Source organism: Pan troglodytes, chromosome 19 (assembly GCF_028858775.2).
Source record: "Pan troglodytes isolate AG18354 chromosome 19, NHGRI_mPanTro3-v2.0_pri, whole genome shotgun sequence".
NCBI lineage: Eukaryota > Metazoa > Chordata > Mammalia > Primates > Hominidae > Pan > Pan troglodytes.
In genome coordinates, this window is record NC_072417.2 from 31,512,784 (window position 1) to 31,532,138 (window position 19,355).

The 19,355-nt window shown below is 43.2% G+C and overlaps 1 protein-coding gene across 1 annotated transcript; it reads left to right on the forward strand.

The window, feature by feature from the left end:
* Nucleotides 1-1,147: 1,147 nt before the first annotated feature.
* CCL3 (C-C motif chemokine ligand 3) lies at nucleotides 1,148-2,534 on the forward strand. The gene is made up of 3 exons (NM_001034082.1): nucleotides 1,148-1,220; nucleotides 1,909-2,023; nucleotides 2,444-2,534. The coding sequence occupies exons 1-3, from the start codon at nucleotides 1,148-1,150 to the stop codon at nucleotides 2,532-2,534; spliced, it is 279 nt and encodes a 92-aa protein (NP_001029254.1).
* Nucleotides 2,535-19,355: the final 16,821 nt, after the last annotated feature.

The window sequence follows — 19,355 nt, forward strand, 5'->3', positions numbered from 1 at the left end:
CAGGGACCTATCACACAAATATAAGAACTATTCATTCTTTAAGGCATGTATTTACAAGCCTTTGTATTTTTTTCCATGCTTAGGGTTGGCAAGGAATATATATATATTTGTACAAATATATATGTGTATATGTACAAATATATGTATATATAGTACAAATATATATATTTGTACAATTCTTCAGACTTTGTAGAATTTGTATAATGTCGTATCTTGCTTTTTTTAACCACTGATGTTATAAGCATATTTATGCCACTTCATTCATTTTAAAGACTTAATAATAAATGATCTAGTGGATAATTTATCATTCCCTGATGGAGAAAAATTTAGCTTTGCTTATTTTAGAGTTATAAACGATGCTGGGTCAGGTATCTTTATGTTTGAAGATGGCTCCATATTTGGGTTGTTTCCACAGAACTCTTTCCTAGAAATGCTTTTTCTAGGTTAATGGCTACAAATATTTCTAGGCACCTGACATATTGACACCCACCTCTAAAGTATTTTTATGATCCACAACTAGCGTTTAACACAGCGCCCTAGTCACTACATGACTAATAAATAGACAAATGACTGAAACATGACCTCATGCTTTCTATTCCTCCAGCTTTCATTCAGTTCTTTGCCTCTGGGAGGAGGAAGGGTTGTGCAGCCCTCCACAGCATCAGCCCATCAACCCTATCCCTGTGGTTATAGCAGCTGAGGAAGCAGAATTGCAGCTCTGTGGGAAGGAATGGGGCTGGAGAGTTCATGCATAGACCAGTTCTTATGAGAAGGGACTGGCTAAGAATAGCCTTGGGTTGACATATACCCCTCTTCACACTCACAGGAGAAACCATTTCCCTATGAAACTATAACAAGTCATGAGTTGAGAGCTGAGAGTTAGAGAATAGCTCAGAGATGCTATTCTTGGATATCCTGAGCCCCTGTGGTCACCAGGGACCCTGAGTTGTGCAACTTAGCGTGACACCATCACTACGCTTAAAAATTTCCCTCCTCACCCCCAGATTCCATTTCCCCATCCGCCAGGGCTGCCTATAAAGAGGAGAGCTGGTTTCAGACTTCAGAAGGACACGGGCAGCAGACAGTGGTCAGTCCTTTCTTGGCTCTGCTGACACTCGAGCCCACATTCCGTCACCTGCTCAGAATCATGCAGGTCTCCACTGCTGCCCTTGCTGTCCTCCTCTGCACCATGGCTCTCTGCAACCAGTTCTCTGCATCACGTGAGTCTGAGTTTCGTTGTGGGTATCACCACTCTCTGGCCATGGTTAGACCACATCAATCTTTTCTTGTGGCCTAAAAGCCCCCAAGAGAAAAGAGAACTTCTTAAAGCGCTGCCAAACATCTTGGTCTTTCTCTTCAAGACTTTTATTTTTATCTCTAGAAGGGGTCTTAGCCCCCTAGTCTCCAGATATGAGAATCTAGGCAGGGGCAGGGGAGTTACAGTCCCTTTTACAGATAGAAAAACAGGGTTCGAAACGAATCAGTTAGCAAGAGGCAGAATCCAGGGCTGCTTACTTCCCAGTGGGGTATGTTGTTCACTCTCCAGCTCACTCTAGGTCTCCCAGGAGCTCTGTCCCTTGGATGTCTTATGAGAGATGTCCAAGGCTTCTCTTGGGCTGGGGTATGACTTCTTGAACCAGACAAAATTCCCTGAAGAGAACTGAGATGAGAGAACAGTCCGTTCAGGTATCTGGATCACACAGAGAAACAGAGAACCCACTATGAAGAGTCAAGGAGAAAGAAGGATACAGACAGGAACAAAGAGACATTTCTCAGCAAAAACGCCCAAATGCCTTCCAGTCACTTGGTCTGAGCAAGCCTGCCTTCCTCAACTGCTCGGGGATCAGAAGCTGCCTGGCCTTTTCTTCTGAGCTGTGACTCGGGCTCATTCTCTTCCTTTCTCCGCAGTTGCTGCTGACACGCCGACCGCCTGCTGCTTCAGCTACATCTCCCGGCAGATTCCACAGAATTTCATAGCGGACTACTTTGAGACGAGCAGCCAGTGCTCCAAGCCCAGTGTCATGTAAGTGCCAGTCTTCCTGCTCACCTCTATGGAGGTAGGGAGGGTCAGGGTTGGGGCAGACACAGGCCAAAAGGCCATCCTGGAAAGGCCCAGCCTTCAGGAGCCTATCGGGGATACAGGACGCAGGGCTCCGAGGTGTGACCTGACTTGGGGCTGGAGTGAGGCACGTGTTACAGAGTCAGGAAGGGCTGCCCCAGCCCAGAGGAAAGGGACAGGAAGAAGGAGGCAGCGGGACACTCTGAGGGCCACCTCTACTGAGTCCCTGAGAGAAGCTCTCTAGACGGAGATAGGCAGGGGGCCCCTGAACGAGGAGCAAGCCCTGAGCTGCCCAGGACAGAGAGCAGAATGGTGGGGCCATGGTGGGCCCAGGATTCCCCTGCTGGATTCCCCAGTGCTTAACTCTTCGTCCCTTCTCCACAGCTTCCTAACCAAGAGAGGCCGGCAGGTCTGTGCTGACCCCAGTGAGGAGTGGGTCCAGAAATATGTCAGCGACCTGGAGCTGAGTGCCTGAGGGGTCCGGAAGCTTCGAAGCCCAGCGACCTCGGTGGGCCCAGTGGGGAGGAGCAGGAGCCTGAGCCTTGGGAACATCCCTGTGACCTCCACAGCTACCTCTTCTATGGACTGGTTGTTGCCAAACAGCCACACTGTGGGACTCTTCTTAACTTAAATTTTAATTTATTTATACTATTTAGTTTTTGTAATTTATTTTCGATTTCACAGTGTGTTTGTGATTGTTTGCTCTGAGAGTTCCCCTGTCCCCTCCCCCTTCCCTCACACCGTGTCTGGTGACAACCGAGTGGCTGTCATCGGCCTGTGTAGGCAGTCATGGCACCAAAGCCACCAGACTGACAAATGTGTATCGGATGCTTTTGTTCAGGGCTGTGATCGGCCTGGGGAAATAATAAAGATGCTCTTTTAAAAGGTAAACCAGTATTGAGTTTGGTTTTGTTTTTCTGGCAAATCAAAATCACTGGTTAAGAGGAATCATAGGCAAAGATTAGGAAGAGGTGAAATGGAGGGAAATTGGGAGAGATGGGGAGCGCTACCACAGAGTCATCCACTTTACAAAGTTCTGGAACATTGAAACTACGAATATGTTATAACTCAAATCATAATATGCATGCTCTAGGAGAATTCACTACTCGAATGGACACCATTAAGCAGAGTATTCTGTAGGGCATATTCATGATGAATCAAGCTCTTAATAGCAATTACTTACATTGTTGAGGCTTACTCCTACTGAGTGCTTTTTATACATTGTTCATTTAATCTTACCAATGCAATAGTACAGCTTAGGTACTATTAATACCTCCACTTGACAGAAAAGTAACCCAGGGCTCAGAAAGGTTAGACAACTTGGCTGAGGTTACACAGCACGTAAACGGTCAATTGTGTTCCAAAACTGGACTTTTATTGAACTACAGACTATGCTGTTAACCATTGACCAAGTTATTTCCCAAAGTATGACCCACCTATACTCAAATCTTACCCTATTCTTTAGTGAATGATATTTTATCCATTGCAACCACTTTCTGGTCAGGATTCTGAGTTGACATAGAGTGTTTGAGCAGTGATTGTTGAAGCCACTTAAACAGGATCTTTAGGTGTAGACCTGGGAACTGATATTTTTATCAAGCTCATGAGGTGTTCCATAGCATGTTAATGACTGAGAGCCACTGTCAATAGAATTCACCACTGTTTTCTAAATGTGGTAAGTATCTGCATATGGCAACAGGTGTATTATACATTATTTCTCTAGAATCTACACTCTACAAAATAAATAGCTAATGTTAGAGAAGGAAAAGACAATCAGCTTCTGTGTGGAGCAGGATGCTGTCTATAGATTTACTGTGAAAGGTAAGTTATTTAATAGATGGATTGCTTGCATTATCTGTACAAGAAATCCATACGAAGCTAGGGTCCTTTTTGCAGAAGAAAGAGAAATTCAAAATATTTGTGTGAAAACCAAACGTGTTAATTTTTATGAGCTATGCTTATTTCATTTTGTTTCAAATAATCTCTTTTTTGTGTCCAAACATGTTTAGAATTGTAGTGTTCCAACTCTTTAAAGCATAAACACTACTACTTAGCAAATATTAAAATGCATATACTATGTGAACTACATCCCATTTGACCTGATCCCATTTCTAGGAATCTGCTTCATAGAAACACTGCCAAAAGATAAGATATGTAGACATGAGGATATTCTTTGCAGTGTGGTTGGCAAACAGCAAAGAAATACAAACAGTCATCAGTAGGGGATTAATCAGTAGAGGATTAAGATGTCCATCAGTGGAATATTCTGAAGTCAGTAAAAAAAAAGTAGCACACATCTATAACTGTGGAAAGTGTTCATAATATTATATGTAAAAGGCAGACCTAATTACCTTCAGTATATGCATATATATTCTCTACATATGCTATGGAACTATCTGTAAAGTATATTATTTTGTTTTATTTTTAAATGCCATATATACATATACATTTACATAGGCAAATATTTGGAAAGATACACATCAAATAGCTAACTGATTTCTTTGAGGAAATGAGGCTTTTTTTTTTTTTTAGGAATGAGGGTTTTTCCTTTTTATATTCTGCACTTTTAAAACTTTGAGTTATTTTCTGATTAGCTTGCATAGCTTACCTCTCTGGTCTCATCTTACCCTGTTCTTTGATGGGTGATATTCCATCCATCACAACTACTTTCTGGTAGGGATTCTGAGTTGATGCAGAGAGGATGGAGCTCAACCTGGCTTATACTGTTTTGATGCCATGATGGCTTTCATATAATGAGGGTACAGCAACAAACACGTCTTTTTGACAAGGCTGTTTCTCTCTCTCTCTCTCTCTCTCTCTCACACACACACACACACACACGCACACACACACACACACACACAAGCAGCTTTTGTCCCCATAGATGCAGTGAAGGTGTCATCATTCCTTCTTTATTGGCTTTCAGGAAAAAATATAGGGGCATACAATATTTGCCTGCACTGAATTGTTTCTCAAGGTCTAGAAACCCAAAGCTAAATGAAGTTTAATCATGCCCAACATTCCCTAAATACAAGTGTTATGAACAAACAGAGTAAGTTGAACAAAGACCCCCGATAGGGAACTGGAGAATGGGAATTGCATTTTTAAGCAGTTCAGCTGATCTGGCAGTCCCTAGCTCTCCTCCCTGGGGTAATGTCCTCCACGGACAATCTGAGATGTGCAATGTGGAGGATCTGCTTTCTGGAGGCTGCTGACTTCCTGTCTGTGTGAGTTAGCCTGAGGTTGCCTTAGGTATTGTGCAATCAGCAACTTTTTGGAACCAGTCTTGTGGTTTCTTTGGCAATGTGACTCCCTTCTAATGTCTGTAGGCTACTATTTGCTTCTGATCAATTCCATGGGCCAGGTAGCCAGAAGCAGACAGGTTGTCAGTTACATAGTTTGCATTTGCATTTTAACTGGGGTTGGGGATGTGCATTTTCTTTTCTCTTTTTTTTTTTTTTTTTGAGATGGAGTCTCCCACTATCACCCAGGCTGGAGTGCAGTGGCGTGATCACGGCTCACTGTAACCTCTGCCTTCCGGGTTCAAGCGATTCTCCTGCCTCAGCCTCCCAAGTAGCTGAATTACAGGTGCCCGCCACCACACCCAGCTAAGTTTTTATATTTTTAGTAGAGATAGGGTTTCACCATGTTGGCCAGGCTGGTCTCTAACTCCTGACCTCATGATCCGCCAGCATTGGCCTCCCAAAGTGCTGAGCTTACAGGCGTGAGCCACCGCGCCCAGCTGGGGATGTGCACTTTCTAGCACAGACTGTACTACCATTGTCACCCCGACCTCCCAGCCCCTGGTGAGAGACCTCTGCCTGTATCTTGGCCCATGTGGATGTGATGAATATTTGACGCTTGGCCTCATTATGTCTCTCATCTTCCTGTCTCTGCTCATGTTAACTTTATCTTAGAGTAGAAAATTCTGCATTTACAGCCCTTTAAGTCTCCGGATTACTGGATTATCAGTCAACAGGCTGGAAGGGCCTTTTTAGCAAGTTGCATTTCTTCTTTTTCAATTTCAGATGAGCCCATTTCAAAGTAGCCTAAACTCTTTCTTAAAGGACCTTACTGATGTAATACACAGCTACTAAATTCCAATATTCAGAATCTTTTCTAACAAATTCCTTAATGCTGCAGCGTTGGTATTTGGCACAGGCTTTTAACACCAAAATAAGACAGACCATAGTTCAACCAGCACGTGCAATACCTTGTAATGGGTATGGCAAAAGGTAGTGCCCAGACAGGACAGCATGGTGAACATCACCTGGGAACTTGGGAGAAATGCATATTCTGAGCCCCACTTCCTTTCTTAATAGACTAGGGCCCAGCAACCTGTGTTTTCACAAGGCTCCAGGTAATTCTGATGCATGTAAGGTTTAAAACTCACTTCCATTTCACAAGGTCCTCACCAAATTACCTCCTACTTTCTCATTTCAGCCAGTTCCACACTTCAGTCAGGGCCTGTGACTTTTAACAAACCCTGTGTCTCTGCACAGATACAGATCTCGTATCTCTCAGGATGCTGGCAGTTTACAGGCAGAAAGCAAACAAGCAACCAAACTCAAAGAGGCTTTGAGTAAATGCACCTTGTGGCTCCAAGACTATAGGGCATCGAGGTGGCCCTAGCTCCAGGCAAGGCTGGACGCAGCGGCCCTGTGGTATCTCATGAGTCCTCTTTGCTTCTCTTTCTGATCTCCCTTTCCTGTGAGAGGCCCTGGGTGGCTGCCAGTACCTGCCAGTGTACATGAATCCTTGTTCATTTTCTGCAGGGAAGAGTGAGTCTGTGTTCCCATTGGAAAAAACATCACTAGGCCCTTTCGGATTTGACTGACTTAGGAACCGAATTTCCTAACCAGTCGCTGTGGTTATGGGGATGGGTTTCATTGATTTGCTTAAGTTAATCAAGGCACATAACTTGAATCTTTGGGTTTACTGAATTTTACATAAACTTAAAGCCTGAGAATGGTGGGGAAGGGGGTTTGCCCTGAAGAAATGTGAGTTTCTGGCATCAGGAAACATGCAGAATAGATGCTGGTCAGGAAAAACAAGTTTTCACTATAATGTGTTTGTCTTTTTCCTGTTATTTTTGTCTTGATGATATAAAAGGCACTAATACTTTGTGTGTGGTAAACGTTTCTTCTCCTATGCTCTCTAGATTAGAAACTACTAGTCGTCCACTTTCCTGAATGACTTTATTTTTAATAAGATGCTGACTCGTGTATTTCCTGTTGCACAGTGAATGACTATTGCCCAAACCTAGGGCAAAAGAGACATAAACTCTTCATGATGTCAAGGTAACCACTAGAAAATGGGGCTACATACCCACGCCAGAACATACTAAGAAAGGTAGAACTGGACCTGCCATAAGCACTACCCACCTTCCTTCATAGAAGCCAAAGATCGGGCACTGAGGATGCAGGAGGAGATGAGACAATTCTTAGAACAATGAGTCCTCAATAGAAATTGTCCATATTGAGGAACAGAAGGGAGTCCTTTCATAGTGGATGGACAAAGGGGTAGACAAGGAGACTGCAAGCGAAGGAGACACTTCATACTTGCCGTTTTTATTCCTTCTCTTTCCTGGGAACTGCACCCACAAAAATACATTATGTGGGATTGACCACATCCCAAATGCTAGGTGGCTCCTGATTAAAATAAGCTGATTTGCATCTTGAGTTTTTTAAGCTTACCATAACATAAGCATTTCTCATGTCATTGCATTGTTTGTAAAGGCTGCCTAATAGCCAATCAAGGGAAGATCCCATAATTTTCTTAGCCATTTCCATATCATAGGCAATTTAAATTGGGTCCAATTTTAAGTTGCTATAAATATGCTGGGGACCAAATACACTTATGCATTGTTCATTTTTTCCATATTTGAATTTATTTCTACGGAGAATAGATTCCTAGACATGGACCCTCTTGGCCAAAGGCTAAGAACATTTATTTCAAGGTTCCTTATGCATATTAGCACCCATATTAAACACATCTTTAGGTCCTTTGCTTAGCGCATATCTCTCTTGAATGAACAGATGTCTGAAAGCCTGGCTGTACTCTCATCGCTCAGTAGCTCAGGCTTCGCTAATACAGCTCTGTCCATCTGTGTGTGATTGAAGTTGGGCTGTGCTGCTCAGGACTCCTGGCATCATTGCATAAGTCAAGTCTACACCGTTAGAACAGCTGTGGGATAACATAGAAGTTTCTGCTCTGCCAGGGGAAAATATGACTACAGAGCTTTAGTGAGAAGGAACTAGTTAAGTGTGGTCTGGGGTAACACCAATATCTCACCTCCTGTCGCTGTGGAAACCACTTCCCCATAAACAGCCCCAAGACAAGTGAGCACTTGAACTGTTCCTGCAAATACCCTGAGCCCTGTGGTTACCCAAGACCCCCTTGCATGTGCAAGTCAACAAGACACCACGGTGCTTAAAAAACATCCTGTCTCATGAGCCCCGGTTTCCATCTTCCCATGACTCAGGGCTTACCTCTTTAGAGAAGGGGACACAGCTCAGACCCCACAGCTGGTGACTGAGTGCCCAAGTCCTATCCTCTTCTGCTCACACTCTTGGGCCCTCACGTCCTCCTCATTCACAATGGCCCCCCTGTTCCTGGGCCTCCTCTCACGAGTCAGTCTTTGTCCTGCCTTTTGCTGTTGTTCCCTGCACTCTCTGGCTGGGGTCAAACCACATCACCAAAGTCCAAGGACAAAGGTACCCAAGTGAAACAGAGAACTTCCTAAGGGATTTTCAAAATGCCCTGGGCTATCTGTTCAGGAAGATTTTCTTCCCCAAAGTGTTTTCACTTTCTATTCTATAAACCTTAAAGGCAGGGTACGGTCTTGTCCTACTTAGGGAAGGAGAACATTGAGTAGGTTTCAACAAGCGGCAGAACCCAGCTACAATCACTTCCTGGTGTCCAGCTGAGTCATAAAATTGCCACAGGTCTGCCTCACAGGTGATTTGCAGAGATGGCCTCTTGCTGGAAAAATTTCTTCTTAGACCATATTATGTTCCCCCAGTAGAGCTGGAATAAGAGGCAGACTATCTAATTAGCTGCAATTTCTACAGACGGAGATGGAGGCCAAACCTAAGGCTCAAACAGAAATGGAAGGGAAAAGTGGGGAAAAAAGAAATCCCCAACTTCCTGCTGGTTCTTCTCACCCCCAAATCCCCAACTTCCTGCCAGTTCTTCTCATCCCCAAATCATCCCCTGAACAGTGCTGTCTCCATCTACTTCCTTCTGATTTTATCACTGGGTAGAAGGAGTTGGCTCACTTGTCCCCAGTGAAAAATGACTCAGGGTCACGCTGCTCCTTCCCTCAGAATGCCCAGGTCCCCAAGCACCCAGGCATCTGCTGCTTTTCCTAGGACCCCCAGAAGCCCCCCTAGCAAAATGGTAAATGGCAATTATGAGACTCACTGCTGGTGCCAGGCAAGGGCTGGTGCTTCTGCCCATCTCTGGAGAGAAGCAGGACTTGGAGGGTGGCAGCCTGCATGGGCACCAGTCGGTTTGAGGGCCATCCTGGGAACCCCAGGCCTTTGAGGTCCTATCTGGTGGTGGGACACAGGGAAGGGCCATAGAGGTGTTTTCTGGCCTGACCTGGGGTCTGCAGGGAACCAGGGAAGAGCTGCCCCTGGCAGAGGGAAGACAGGAGGAAGTGTTAGCAGGAGGAGGCTGCCTGAGGAGAACGCCTGAGCCACTGAGGTAAAGTCTAGGGAGCTGAGGTTGGGCAAAGAATCTTGAACAAGTGGACAGGCCCTATGCTTGCCAAGACAGAGATGGGAAGGCAGCATGGGACCAGGAATTCCCTTGCTGATTCCTCAATTTTTATAACTGTCTCTTTTAACAGCTTCCAGAATGAAAGTGGCTGAGGCTGGCATGTCTGTGCCAACCCCACCAAGTTCTGGTACCAAGTGCATCATTGACCTCAGAGTCAAATCCCTGAGTGACCTGGAAGCAACAAGACACTGTTACGCTTGTGGCAGATTAGGAAGCAGGGACCCAGGCCCTAGGGACGTCCCTTCAATTCCTGAACGTACCCCTACCCAAGCAACCACACTCTGGGGCTCTTCTTAACATGCATTTCAACTTATCTAGACTATTTAATTTTTGTAATGTATTTCTATGCATTCTTGACTGCTTGTCGGAAGGGACCTCACAACACCCTCTACGCCCCTTCCTCAGCCCCTCCAGTCACACAGCGGCTGACACATATTCAGGCACGTGGCTATTCTTTGCGGCTCTCGTACAAGGTGGGTGGCTACGTTCAGCTTTTTCTAGAGGACATTGTGCCAAAGCTGTCAACCAACAAATATTTATAGAACATTATTTATCATTTCTGTGTTCAGCTACGTAAAACAATGAATTCGTTTTGAGTAAACCAGTCTTAAACTGTTGGTGATCCTATTGGCTTTGTTTTGTGACAAAGCAAGGTGGTGGGATGGGAGGGGAAGAGCAGAAAACTCTGAAGAGGGGAAGTCAGCAGAAAGGAAATGACAGTAATGCCTCTCCCCAAATAATGAAACTCTATTTTATAAAACAATGATTATTTTATAAAATATTATGCACCCAGTGTATAATGCATATGCACTAGGTAAATTCATGCTTGATATATATATTCATGCATTTAAGTTTATTTTTCTCATGAGTCAAGCTCTCTTAAAAATTATTCATTGTCCTTCAAATTCTAACAATGTCTCCAAGGGCTAAGTATTATTAATATTCCCATTTGGTAGAAGAGGAAATGTTGGCTCAGAGAGTTAAAACAACTTGTCCATGGCCATGCAGCGAATAAATAGTGTAACTAATATGCAAACCTATGAGCATTCCAGAACCACCTGGGATGGTCGTTTAAAATGCTCACAAGAGAATTGGGTTTGGATGTGGGAATCTAGACTTTTTCCAAAGCCCTAAGTGATATACATACAGACCAAAGACCAAAAACTACTGAATTTCTCAATAAAACTGGTTTTTGTTTTTTCGTTTGTTTGTTTGTTTGTATTTTTGAGATGGAGTCTCACTTGGTCACCCAGACTGGAGTGCAGTGGTGTGATGTTGGCTCACTGCAACCTCCACCTCCCAGGTTCCAGTGACCCTCCCGCCTCAGCCTCCCAAGTAGCTGGGATTACAGGTGCATGGCACTACACCTGGCTAATTTTTGTATTTTTAATAGAGACAGGTCTTCACCATGTTGGCCAGGCAGGTCTTGAACTCCTGACCGGAGAGATCCGCCTGCCTCAGCCTCCCAAAGTGCTGGGATTACAGGCATAAGCCACTGTGCCCGGCCTCAATAAGAATTTAACCACTCTTTTAAAGATAAGACACACATGGTAATAGACATCTTACCTGGGTATTATTTCCCTAGAATCCATGCTCCACAAAATCAGTGGTTAACATTAGAGAAAGGAAAGACAGTCAGCCAATATATACAACAAGACTTCTATTGTGAATGCAGAATTATTTGACGGATTGCCTAGATTGAGGTTAAGAAACTATGGTCCTCAGAACAAATCTAGCATGACCCTGTTTTGTAAATAAAGTTTGGTTGAAACACAGCCACTCCCGCCCTTTTACATATTATCTATTGCAGCTTTCCCAAGACAAAGGTGGAGTCACATTGTTCTAACAGAAATGATATAACCCACAAAGACACCAGTATTTACTATCTGGCCTTCTATAGAAAACGTGTGCTAACTTCTTGCCTGTCATGTTTTTAAGTATAAGAAAGTTAGACTGAGTCAGGATTCCTGCTGTAAAATGCAAGTGGGAGAAATTCAACATACTTGTGAGAAATGCAAAATATATTAACTTTTTGATAAGCCCTACTTACTTTGTGTGTTTAAAACAATCTATTTTTTAGTATCAAAAAGTGACATTTTGATAATCGGCATTTTTGAAGAGAAATTACACAGTCTGTAGAAAAATTTAAAATTTACATACTCTTCAATCTTATTTCTAGGCATCTATTTCAAGAAACACTATCTAAAGAAACAAAGGAGGGCCAGGTGCAGTGGCTCACTCCTATAATCCCTGCTCTTTGGGAGGCCAAGGCAGGTGGATAGCTTGAGGTCAGGAGTTGGAGACCAGACTGGCCAACACGATGAAACCTCATCTCTACTAAAATACAAAAATTAGCCGGGCATGGTGGAAGGCGCCTGTAATCTCAGCTACTTGGGAGGCTGAGGCAGAAGAACTGCTTGAACCCAGGAGGCAGAGGTTTCAGTGAGCCGAGATGGCACCACCGCACTCCAGCCTGGGTGGCAGAGTGAGACTCTGTCTCAAAAAAAAAGACACAAAGTGTTGGCACATTGCTGTTGTTTGCAGCTCTGTTTGTAAAACAACCAATAGAAATAAATTCTTTAAAAGATGAATAGTTTAAACCATCATGGTATAACCACATAATAAACACAAAATTACTGAAAAGAATGAAGTGGATATACATACTGAAATGAAAGGTATCTAAGATAGTAATGTAAAACTATGTATATAGAATATACATTCCATATGTGTATCTCTATACCAATATCTATATTACCACATATTTATTATATAACTGTACATATAATAATATTTTGCTTTGGTAAAAGCTATATATATTTACATAAACATAAGAAGGACATTTGATGTGTGTGATATATCCCAATCTATTAAATGTGATTTCCCTGGCAACCATAATTTTTAAGAAATGAGGATCTCCACTTTTCATTTTCCATTCTTTGTACTTTGATTTTCATAAGTATGAGTATGTGATTTTTAACTCAAAAACCAAGATTTGAGAAGCTGGGGCCTTGCACTAAAAACTGGTTCTGTCTTAGTTCTCTTGAACCACTTGCTCTGGGTCCCTCACTGAGGGGACAAGCTTTGCAGATTTCAGTCTAGTTCAGAGAACTTCAGGAATGCTCGCTGCTGTTATGTTACCCATTGTATGAAGAGATCAAGGCAACTAACATGTCCTGTCTAGACCCAAAGAGTACATTTTGACTCTCTCTCTCTCTCTCTACACACACACACACACACACACACACACACACACACACACCTGCATAAATAGCTTCTCTCATGCAACATTTTATATTCCCTTCCAATTTTGAGATATTCCTCCTCTAGCCCATCATAGCAAACCAGCTAGGGCAAGTGTGGGGGCATTATCCGGAATCATGATAGTAGCAATCTCTGACTTGATTAAGCCATAGAGTCTCATTCTTTCTTCCCCTAAGGGCTCTCAACATCTGATGACTGGCACCATTGGCCCATGAACTTTAAAATATTTCAAATAGATCTAGGATTTATTTCACATCTCAACAACATGAATATTGCATAAATCCTTCATATATTAGATGAATACTAAACTGACAGCCTATTATAATCGGGGGAAAGGAAAAGCAAAAGATTCTAATAGACTGCAAGTTCACATTGGCTGGGTCTCTTTCCTTGGTTAACCTCTTTTTAAAGAGTAAGTGGCAGACAAAGTAGGGTTCACTAAATAGTCCACATGTTCCCCTTCATGGCATTTGCATTGGGCTCTTGTGGCTAATTTTGGTCAATGAATTGTAAGATTAAGTGAAGCATGTCACTTCTGGACCAGGACAGTTAAAAGCAGTATGCCTTTTCTGTCTTCTTTCTCATTCCAGAATCTACAGCTACAGGATGGAAGCAGCCTGAATTCCTGAGTCACCACTTGGAGGAGAGCTGCTCTAGGATCAATAATGCTCAGAGTGTAGTTCATGGGTCAGCAGCATCAGGACCACCTGAAACCTCATTAGAAAGGCAGAATCTTGAGTCTTACCAAGACCTGTAGAATCAGAGTCTCAGGTGGAACCCAGGAATCTGTGTTTAGACAAGCCCACCAGTGGATTCTGATGCAACTAAATTGTGAGATCCAGTGATCTAGCCCACATCAGATTTTGTATGAGTGGAAAACTTTTACCTTGTTAGACCACTGGGAGTTTGTTTGTTATCTAGGTACAACCTATTCTATCCTTACTTATATATAAACATAAAATGCTTAACTGTTCTCCAATCATCAGCTCCACCTTAACATCTTGGGGAGATCCCATCACGTTTTGGTCACATCCAGTTATTAAAATTCCTTCAGTTTAGAACTCTAATCTTAAATTTGACTTAACTAACATTTCTACTTCTTCCTTTCTCCTTGCCCTTCACCAGAGCAAAACAGGCTCTGGTAGTTGGAGTGTGATGAAGCTTTAGTTTGGTTCTGAGATACCCTCTCTCCTTCTCTTTTTAACTCCTCTGGCATGTTGGAAAGAGGGGTTGTCTGTGTGGGGTAATATAAAGAGAAAATTTTGCTGGTTGTGGTGGTTTGTACCTATAATCCCAGTGCTTTGGGAGGCCAGGGCCAGAGGAACACTTGAGGCCAGGAGTTGGTGACCAGCCTGGGCAACACAGTGAGACCCTGTCTCTACAAAAAAAAAAAAAAATTTAATTAGCAGGCATTGTAGTGTGCAGCTATAGTCCTAGCTACTCAGGAGGCTGAGGCAGGAGGATCGCTTGAGCCCAGAAGTTCTAGTCTGCAGTGAGCTGTGATCACACCACTGTACTCCAGCCTGGGTGACAGAGCAAGACCCTGTCTCTAAAAGAATTTTTTTTAATTTAAATGTTTAAAAGAGAGAGGGGAAAGAATTCTTTTAACTGCCTACAGATGTAGTCCCTGCCCCCACTGCTAGGTTATCCCTGCATCTTTTAAAAAAATATTGAAGTTATGGGCAATGCATGTATATTTTCCTCGGATAGATGGGCATTCCTGAGGGTCCTCTCTCTGCATAGTTTCTTAGGTGAGAGATCCCACCCTTGCCCAACATCTTTCACCTCTCTCTTCTGCTCACACCACTGGCAGCATACCCTGGGCCTTTGCTAGCCTGGAAGACACCATTGAGCATGTTACAAAAAAGCACCATGGAGCACACCTAGCCCTGTGCGAGTGCAAGACCTTACAGGTGATGGGCAGACTGGCTTTCAGCACCCTCTTGCCCACACATCCAGGGGCCTTTGTAGACAGCAGCCCTGAGACCACCCCATCAGCTACTGCTGTTAAGATCCTTGTAAGCTAAGCAGTGGATCTCCTATTGGTAGGATGAGCACTTTAAGACTCAAAGGGGTTACTATTAATAACTATGCTGGCACAACTGGCATAAACTGGGTCATTTCCCAGACAAAATGGGACACGTGATTCCCCCAACCTGTGTGGAGTGTCACTGGGAGGATGGCTCGAGCCCAGCTCCCTTCCACAGGATCACTCGGCCAATGGAAAGCTCATTCCATGTGGTGGGAGAGCAGCCTCCAGCAATCCTTTTCCCTGCTTTGGTTCCTGTCTCCTGTTTTCTTCTCCCCTGCTCATTTTGGCTCAGGCAAATCATGAGGTTCACCATGTAAGCTGACATCCAACTGGAAAATGAGTTGCCTTGTTTGCAGGTACTTCCAGTTTGTACAAGTTACCCTCTGGAGACCCCTTCACTGGGCTTCAAGAGCAGTTAGAAGTAAAGACCTCTCCTTCACAAAGGTGGAACCCACTAGGCTGGCCACTTTCTTTCCTCTTCCTATGTCTACAATGCCCTGGAAGGATTGTCTGGCCCCAGTTGTTAGTGACTTAGTTTAGAATATAAAGTCTATAATGAAAACTTAGTCTCAGATTTGGGAACTAGCCAACATTTGTGGGGCAACAGGGTATATCCCGATCAAAATCTTTTTACAAAACCAGTAAAATAATTCAGGAAAGACCAGGCACAGTGGCTCACGCCTGTAATCCCAGCACTTTGGGAGGCCAAGGCGGGCAGATCACCTGAGATCAGGAGTTCGAGACCAGCCTGGCCAACATGGTGAAACCCCATCTCTACTAAAAATACAAAAATTAGCTGGGCGTGGTGGTGCGTGCCTGTAATCCCAGCTACTCAGGAGGCTGAGGCACAAGAATCACTTGAACCCAGGAGGCAGAGGTGGCAGTGAGCTGCGATCATGCCATTGCACTCCAGCCTGGGCGACAAGAACAAAAACTGTCTCAAAAAATAATAATAATAACAATAATTATTATTATTATATAGGAAAATACAGAATGGCAAACGGGTATATTATTACTGCATTATTAATGTAAAAATTGAGTATAGTGTTGAATAAAGTGAGAAAATCCCTAAGACAACTGGCATATAACAGGAGAGTCTGGATTGAACCCCCAATTTGGGAAGAACATGCTTGATGTGATGTAATCACAGGCAGGGGATTGGTCATCTTCACATATAAAGACAGAATTAATATGAGAAAGTTACATACATTTGGTAGATACTAGTTGGGTTCCAAGGTCTTTCTCTCTTTCTTTCTCTTTTATCCTTACATGATTCTTCGGAAAAGCAACCCCTCTGGTAGTTTGTGTGGTTTTCAGCCCATCAACATTGCTTATTATAGACATTGATCAGCTGAAACAAATCAGTAAATCCACTTCTCTGGCCACAAAGATGAATTAAGATACAGGTTGGCAAACTTGCTCTGTAAAGGACCAAATGGAAACTACTTCAGGTTTTGTGGGTCATACAGTGTCTTTCACAACTACTCAGCTCTGCTTTGTCGTATGAAAATATGATTCATTCCAGGTAAGGAGTCCTTGCTAGACTGTGGGCTGTAAACAATACAGAAACAAATAAGCCCAACTGCATTCCAAAAAAAACTTTTTTATAGACACTAAAACTCAAATTTCATACAATTTTCATATTTCTCAAAATATTCTTCTTTTGGATGTTTTCAATGACTTAAAATGTAAAAACATCTTAGCTCGCAGGCCATACAAAAACAGGTAGTAGGTCAAATTGGGCCCAATGGCCATAGTTTGCTGGCCCCTGGGTTAAGAGACGGGCTCTTAATCCAAGCCAGCCAGACCAATAAAAGTGGAACTCAGGCTCTTGGCTCAAAATACGAGGATACAGACATTGTCTTCCCAATTTGCTCTGGAAGTTTCTGGAAGCTATTCTGCCAATAGAGTAACTAGGATGAATATAGTAACTTCTTTCTAGGATGAAGCTCTCAAATGCAGGGAGATCAGAAATTCAGAAAGACATGTATAGTCCATAGCGAAACAAGGACCACTGAATCAAGTTTTGCCTGAAACTAATTCTATTTCTTGAAGCTTCAGTTATGTGAACTAATAAGTTCCCTTTATCATTTAAGCCAGATTGAGTTATTTTTCTGACACTGTGACTTAAACCATCCCTAACTAACATAGACTGCAATGTTGTAAGTATGGGTCCCCAAACGTGGAACTGGCTGAAGGCAGTAGCTAAGGTCAAAGTCAGTGGGGATACCTCTAGTTACCAAAATTGCCGGTTACCCCCATGGCCTGTTATATATTCTAAGTCCATCTTCGAGCCAAAGTTTTATCAAAAAGGAAAATTCAGGGTATTGGAGACTATTTCTTGCATCAGTCTTAGTAAGGCCCACTAAGAAAGAAATTAACTTACTTTGAAACTGATTCATCTGATAGCAGAGAAGGGGAAAAAAAAGTAGTTTTTTAAAGAAATGTACTTTCTGCTTGCTGCCTGAAAACCAAGCTAATTAAGAATCCTGTGATCTGGAGCTTGCAGGACTAGAAGAGCAGAATTTTCCACTCCAAGCTAATGTTAATATAAGCAAAAATGAGGAGGTGAGAGATTAGGCAGGACAAGAAAGCAGGCCCCGAAGCAGCCAAATCCACCTCCTTCTCAGATCCCACATTGTAAATATTTATCTTGATGATAAAATGAATGTATTAGTCAGTTATCCAGAAAAACAGAAACAGTAAGCTATTTCTCTCTATAGATACAGATTGGATACCAATGTTGATATAGATATAAATACCGAGATATTTATTAGGGGAATTGGCTCCCACAATTACGGAAGCCAAGAAGTCCTGCCATCTGCAAGCTGGAGAACCAGGAAAGCCAGTGGTGTGATTTGGTCCGAAGGCCTGAGAACCAGCGCAGCCAAAGTTGTCAGTCCTGGTCCAAGTTCACAGACCTGAGAAGGGGTCAAGAAGGGTAGGTGATGGTACAAGTCCCTGTCTGAGTCTGAAGGCTCAAGAATCGGAAGCGTGGATGTCAGAGGGCAGGAGAAGATGGATGTCCCAGCTCAAACGCAGACAGCAAAGTCACCCTTCCTCAGCCTTTTTGTTCTATTTGGGACCTCAGTGAATTGGATGATGCCTGCCTGCATTGGTGAGGGCAGATCTTCTTTAGTCTTCTGATGCTAATCTCTTCTGGAACACCACACAGACACACTCAGAAATGATGTTTATCAGCTCTCTGGGTATCCCTTAGCTTAGTCCAGTTGACGCGTAACATTAACCATCACAATGAACAGCTGTGCTCTTTGTGAAGGTGCAGCTGTATTCATCAGAGGCCGGGAGCTAAAGACGCTGACCTTCGCACTTGTTTCACCAGCAGGGGGCAATGTGGAGTCAATACAATGGGGGAGCCGGTGGGCGGCGGAAGGGATGACCACAGGGCTCCCAGTGCTGTGCTGGAAGAGACGTGTTAAAAACCCAGTTCTAGAAATAACTGTATCTGATAGATTTTCTGCTTATGATTAACCATCCAATGGAATGAACCAAAAATAACTAGATCAGATGCCTTCAAAAATTAGAACGGAGTTGCAGTGCCTCTGAAACCTTAATGCTGGTTAAAAACAGCCTGTGACCCCACACCAACAGTGGTTCTCAAACTTGGCTGTGCATTAACATCCCCTGGGGAGTTTTTAAATTACTGATGCCAGGCCCCCACATCAATCCAATTAAATTCATAACTTTGGAGGTGAGGACCTGGCATTAGAATTTTTAAAAGCTCTCCTAAGTGATTCTAATGTGAATTCAAGGTTGAGAAGCCCTGTTCCACACTTAAGCCAAAGCCCTGTTCTACACTTAAGCCAAAGCCCTGTTCTACACTTAAGCCAAAATCAACAGACATCTCCAACAGGAAACAGACACCTCTATAAGCAGTATTCCTTCTTCAGAGGGTTGCCAGATACAATTTAGGATACCCTGTTAAATTCGAGTTTCAGAAAAAGAACAAATCATTTTTGGTACAAGTAGGTCCCGAATATTGCATGGGATATACTTACACTAAAAGAGTATCCATTCTGTATTTTTATTTGCTAACTCTGGCCACCCAGCCCCAAGCCTCATCTCGTATAGTCATGGAAAACATCCTCCCCAAAAGCAGAGTGGAGAACAAAGATAACATTACCAAGGCTTTCAGCAACTTCCAGGTAAGGAGTCCTTGCTAAACTATGGGCAGTATTTGCTAGACTTTTACTAATA